At 34.4% G+C, this 6,582-nt stretch overlaps 1 protein-coding gene across 1 annotated transcript; it reads right to left on the minus strand.

The window, feature by feature from the left end:
- Nucleotides 1-803: 803 nt before the first annotated feature.
- Nucleotides 804-4,488, minus strand: LOC112504914 (G-type lectin S-receptor-like serine/threonine-protein kinase At4g27290). Its single transcript, XM_025108873.1, has 7 exons — nucleotides 3,025-4,488; nucleotides 2,581-2,712; nucleotides 2,325-2,494; nucleotides 2,009-2,219; nucleotides 1,670-1,907; nucleotides 1,403-1,553; nucleotides 804-1,310 (listed from the first exon to the last, which is right to left on the minus strand). Exons 1-7 carry the CDS (start codon nucleotides 4,313-4,315, stop codon nucleotides 1,005-1,007), a joined length of 2,499 nt encoding a protein of 832 aa, XP_024964641.1. The 5' UTR covers nucleotides 4,316-4,488; the 3' UTR covers nucleotides 804-1,004.
- Between the last annotated feature and the right edge of the window lie 2,094 nt (nucleotides 4,489-6,582).

Genomic DNA, 6,582 nt, shown 5'->3' on the forward strand with positions numbered 1-6,582 from the left:
CAAAATATTGGGTTAGTATTTGAACCAGCCCCTATATATATATATATATATATATATATATATATATATATATATGAGGTTTACTTTGCAAACCATGTTATTTCTACAAACTGTACAAACCTCATTCAACCAATCATATTTTTTCATTTTTTTGTAATTATGATATGTTCATTAATCATTTTTATTGTGGAGGATATTAATCATGAATATTATCATCTTCATTACATTAATTTTAAATAAATACATGAAACAATTTCATTAAAATTTCATAAGTATTATTTGAAACAATTTCATAACCATATATGAAACAACTTAATCTAAAAAAGTATTATATGAAACAATTTCATAATATTGAACAACTTCATAAAACAAAATCATTAAATTAAATAATAAAATCGACAAATAAATGTGATTTGCACGGTTTGTACAAATATAAGTGATTTGCATTTGCTCGCTCATCTATCATGGTTTTAAAGAAAAACACAAAGTAAAAGCTAAATAGGTAGCCTAGTAGGTGAAACAATACATGGTTTAAGTCGTACAAGAAATGAGAATTCTACACTTTGTCTTTGACAATGAAGTAGCCACAAATAATTTCAATTTGAAAGTTCCATGTGTAACCCGACTTTATATAAATCAGTCAAATTGCAATCATTCAAGAAAACATGAAACGTAAATAACTTGGTTTCCATCAAATTACGTGCGGTTTTCAAAATTCGGAAGATGATGAGTTCAGTCAGTAACATCATGAGTTGTTCAATCTTCGGCCTTGAAAATCACACCATTTAACACTTTTCGTGTAATGAAAAGAGAAATTCATTTCATTACAACGATGAGAAAGTGAACCAAAAATACTGGATTACTCATAACCTAATGGCTTAATATAGTTGATGACACTGGCTACATTCTTTGTATCAGTGCCTACTACGACTTTCCCGACTATTAACATACTATGGAATCAAGTTTTTTTTTAATAATCCGTGGTGGGAAATATGGAGTTCGATCTATCTAGGCTCCAAAACTGTAATTGTGATATCGCCGTTCGACTCTTGTGTTTGCATGCTAGACGAATTCCCAGGTTGAAATTTACCATTTTCAATATAAAAGCCAGGTTGTTTCGGTTCTGGAAGAGGACCATCGCTGCTCATCATCATAATGACGGTAGACATGGTTGGTCTGTCATCCGGGTTGTTTTGAACACATAATAAACCCACATGGATCGATCGTAACATCTCAAATGTACAATTTGACTCGATCAAAGATGCTTCAACCAGTTCCAAGATATTTCCTTCATTGTAGAGTCTCCATGCCTAAAAATCAGTTAATTAAGATGCATCAACCCAGTAAGATTATAAATCATCTGACGCTCAAAAGTCGTACGTTAGTTTTTTCTGTAACTTACATGTCCAAGAAGGTTATCGTTGTGTGTCATATGAAAGAACCCTCGGCTTTTCTTCCCACTCACAATCTCTAGCACCAAAACGCCGAAACTGAATACGTCGGATTTAACTGAAAAAATACCATTTCCAGCATACTCCGGGGACATGTATCCACTGCATCAAATTCGTCAAGTTAAAAGGCTTATATATTTTATTTTGTGGGTTTTTATAGATTTTAAATATCGTAGAATAGAAAATAGATACAGAATATGTTTATAATGAATTCTTACTATGTTCCGACTACTCTTTTAGTTTTTGTTTCGGTATCATTGCCTCTGAAGCTTCTTGCCATGCCAAAATCTGATATCTTCGGGTTCATTTCATGATCAAGCAAAATATTGCTTGCTTTAAGGTCTCTGTGTATGATTCGCAATCGAGAATCTTGATGAAGATAAAGTAGACCCCGAGCAATACCATTGATAATGTGAAATCGTTGTGTCCAGTTGAGTGTTTTTCTCTTGTCCTCTTCTGCAAAAAAGTAATAAGAAAAAAGGGTTTTGTGTCGGTTTTGGTTTTTTTGAATGGTTGAGTTGGATACGTTATCAGAAGTTTTGTCATGTTATACTTACGAAATAGAAACAAGTCGAGCCCTTTGTTAGGCATATACTCGTAAACTAACGTCTTTTCTTGCCCTTCGATGCAACATCCCAGAATCTTGACGAGATTTCGATGCTGAAGCTTGGAAATGAAAAGGACTTCATTTTTGAACTCGTCAACTCCTTGTGTGGAACTCTCGGAAAGCCGTTTCACTGCAATTTCTCGTCCATCCTCTAGAAATCCCTTTAGAAGTAACATATGAAAACTGCTTTGTAAATTTTTACGAATTACTGGGTTTGTAAAAGAAGGCTCTAAATACATAATGTACATGTTGAGACTTAATATTACCTTATATACCGGTCCAAAACCACCCTCCCCGATCTTGTTGCTATCTGAGAAGTTGTCGGTCGCCTTGAATAGCGTGGACAGACTAAACAACGGTAGGTCATGTAGATTGTCTTTTCGCGATTCATATATTTGGCTTTCTTCTTTGTCTTTTGCAACGGGATCATGTCGTTCTACATTAAACAGTATTATACATAAATCGATTCATGCGACGACACAAAATGAAACGAATCATACTTGATTACGAAACACTCGATACCTTGTCGCTTCTCCTTCCTCTTCCTAATGATCATCAATACGAGTAATCCCAGTAGAACCGTTGATCCTACCATTATAGAAATGACGATGATTTTCGCTTTCTTGTTACCGCTCGATGTCTTTTTATCTTTCTCTGCAAATTAAAGGAAATGTTAACTACGATTACGCGTTCAAAGATTTCGTAGGTTCGAGTTTTTTATGACCAATGAAGATTTTCTACGTTTATATTTTTAGGTTCTATTAAATTAGTTGAGATGCGCACAAACTGATCTACACAAATGCAATTTGGCTTTCATGGACTTTTGGGCACAAAAGTCAAAGTAATTTGGATAAGCTGTTGGAGATGCTGTAACAGATGTTATTATATGTTTTCCTATATATATATTTCAGAATCAGATCAAATCAAATATAAAATAAGTCTTGATGTTGATGTGTATGAATGTACCTAATTCAACGGCTGTCATCCGTATGTATATATCTTGTCCAATATTAGGAAACGATCGGATATCTATCAATTCATCGACATCGTACCATAATATACAGCCAATATTAACTAGGATGTCCAAAGCTGAATACGCCGAACAATTACACTCGTTTTTACATTTAATCCGACATTGTTCGAGACTCATTTTCCGGTCGAACCACGATTTTCGGGTGTCGGGTAATTTCATCAATGGATACCGTCGAAACCCTTCTCCAACACCGCAATCCAACGGTATTTCCCATCGACACCCGCTTGTCCAATCCGCTGCATCCCACTGTTGTGGATTCTTAGGGACAAAACCTTTCAAACACCCGCAAACCGGGAATTGCTCCGTGTTGCAACTCGCGTAAGGCCCACATACCGCGTATTGGGAGCACTTGTCTACTTCGGGTGTCGAAAATAAAGACCATTCTTGGGATCGATTGACCCAATTCAATCGAACTAAGTCCCCATTCGTCGTTAACATCATCTTGATCAAATTAGAGCTGTTAATGAGTTCGAATTTGTAGTAGATCTCTCTATCGTTTGAAACCTGTTCGAATGTGAAAATCGGATTCGGTTTCAGAGTTGGCATGCCCGTATGGCTAAGACCATTCCATGATCCAAGTCTCATGTGAATCACATCTCCTTTATTCTGATAAATTTGAGGTAAGCCATTGAAATCCATATAAACCATATGCTCACCTTCAGAAGGATCATCATCTGTTTTCCATGATGTGAAGTTTGTTACCACACCCTTCTGCAAGTTCCTCCCAAACTTTATACCCGGAAGATACGTATTTCCGGGTTGATCGAAGCTTTGCCAGATATAATCTTCGGGATCATCGTTGCCACCTTCCTGATCCAACACCATAAGATTCCCGGAATCCAATAGCTGAGCGATTGGATTCGGAGAGGTTCGGGTTGAACCCGAAGACCAGATGGTTCGGTTGGTGGTGGAGTCACGGAGCACCAAGACTCCGTTGGGATGGAGAGTTAGCTCACCGGATTTGTTTGCGATCGGGGTTTCTCTATTCGCAACCCACGCAACCGTGTCGGTTGCTAGCCGTTTGTACCATATCCCTAAGTAGCGGTTGTGGGTGGTGGTGGTTGGGCTAAAGAAGCCGAGCTCGAAGGACTGTTGGGGTGAAACAATGGTTTGGCCATCTGTAATGGTTTGATTCACTGCGATGGTGTTTGCTGCCATGGAAGAAGTGAATAATGCATAGAAAGAAAAGAGGAAAGGAATCAAGAATAAGAAGGGTGGCTCCATTGATGGGTGTTATGGCTGGTTCAGTAAGCTTGATGATGATGGTGATAATACAGTGGTAAAAATGATTGGGGGAATGGGGATGGTGCGATGAAGCTTCCCCAGTGGTCAAAAAGATTGACCCGTGTGAAGACTTGGTGGACGCAACTGCCGTTGAAAATGGAGGCCTACAATTTCCTCTTATTTTCTTTGTCATCCAAGTGGCTGTTTGGTATTGCTTATAAAAATAATTTATTGACTTATTTTGATGTGATATCGGTAATAAGCATTTTTAAGTGTTTGGATAAACAATTTATACCGGTGTCAAACTGGTAATAAGAAGTTTTTGAAAATGTTAAACCCTTCTGATTTAAAATAAATTGATAAGTACTTTTATAGAAAAGTATAAATTGTTTCAAATAAGCAATCTCAAACACCTCCTAAGTGGGTTAGGGACCGGTCAAAAAGTAAAAAAAAAATATCTAGGTTAAATTTATTTATTTTTATAAAACTTTACTTTTTCTGTAGAATTTTTTATAAGACCTCAGTCTATAAAATTTCTAGATCGTCACTATGTGGAGTCGTTGTATTGTATGAAATAAAAATGGGAATAAATTTTATTTTCCTAATTTGTTGAAAATACTTTTATTAGTCAGCATTTGATGGGATCTAGACATCTGATGCATTAGTGCTGATATGATCACATCAATGAGTGAGCATGTGATAAGAGTTCATTTTGTTACGAAATTAGACATTTAATGATTTTTATTCTCATCATATGTTTGTAATAGGCCAAGGCTTCCGATAACAGATGTCTTTTCATAATAATTGGAATGAAGAAAATAGCAATTCAAATTGAATGAAGAATCAAAATAATGAAGTTGAAAATGGCAGAAATTCCTTAATGAATTAGGTTATGACTTGTGAACGAAGTCGTTATGGCTCATGGGGCTACACTCATCATTCTCCATTCCTTGTTACTCTCACCCAAACCACACCCTTAATAACTTATATATGATGGTTGACACTGACCATATATATATAAAACTTGGTTCAAATATTAACTAAGATTATTATGTTAACTTTATTAATCAAGATCAACCAATGAAAATCCATCTTTTATCTAGATTCATATCCATTTCATAATTTAGTGACAAGGGTAAATATGTAATTTTAGTTTGTATGTAATTCTCATATCATTAATTGGGAGTTATAAAATCAAAAAATTTCTTAATTGTTGTTGATTTACTATTGATCTTGTTTTTCTATAATATTGATTTATCTATCTATAATGTTTTTGAATTTGTGATTGTTAAAAGAGACCCGATAGTAAAGTTTTTGATATCGTTCAAGCTAATATGGATAAACCCATTAGAAAACAACTCGACAACAATGGGAAAGTTAAAATGGTTTACGATGACAATCGGACTTCAAGTTCCGGAAGTGAAGACAATAATCAAAGCGTTTGTATTGATAATGCATTAATATGTTATTGTATTCGTCTTAATCGAAATTATGTTGATTATGACGTTTTTGTGTTTTTTATAGTTCATATTGTGTTGGTAGCTTTTTTTTTAATTATTACTACGAGCCCAATTCATATGTATAAATGAAATGAGTTCATCGTTAACTTAATTTGTTATACAATCCAATCTGATAACCATTCGACTCCATCAGCTGCTTGTGATGTTTGACCTACCATAGACTACAATTAGTGTTCATATACGTTCAGGTGTATTCATATATGTTCTAGTAGAGACATGAATCAAAGCATCTAATATTGAATTCATAATTTTTGTTAATTTATTATTGATCTTGTTTTTTTATAATATTGATTTTTCTATCTATAATGTTTTTGAATTTGTGATTGATAGAAGAGGCCAGGTAGTAAAGTTTTAGGTATTGTTCAAGCTATTATAGATAAACTCATTGTTCATAATGAAGGAACTATTGTTCACAAGTGTTCATATATACACTAGCTGCATATCTCAACATTGGCTCACTCATGAATGTGTTTATAATGAAAGAACTATTGTTCACAAGTTGTTCATACCTATTTTTTTATTTATTTCCTTTCTTGTAGCAGCTATTCTTATTATGTTCATAAATGCTATACAGTCTAAGTTCATATATATGTCAATTTTTGTTCGTATTTAACTCAATGATATATATATATATATATATATAGGGGCAGGTTCAAATGAAAACCATGCCATTCTAAAAACCGTGTAAACCAAAATCGACCAATAAGAAAATTCCATTCTTTTTTAATTAAATTTAATCAATAAGGT

The sequence above is a fragment of the Cynara cardunculus genome (assembly GCF_001531365.2).
Source record: "Cynara cardunculus var. scolymus isolate 2C chromosome LG 2, CcrdV1, whole genome shotgun sequence".
Classification (NCBI taxonomy): domain Eukaryota; kingdom Viridiplantae; phylum Streptophyta; class Magnoliopsida; order Asterales; family Asteraceae; genus Cynara; species Cynara cardunculus.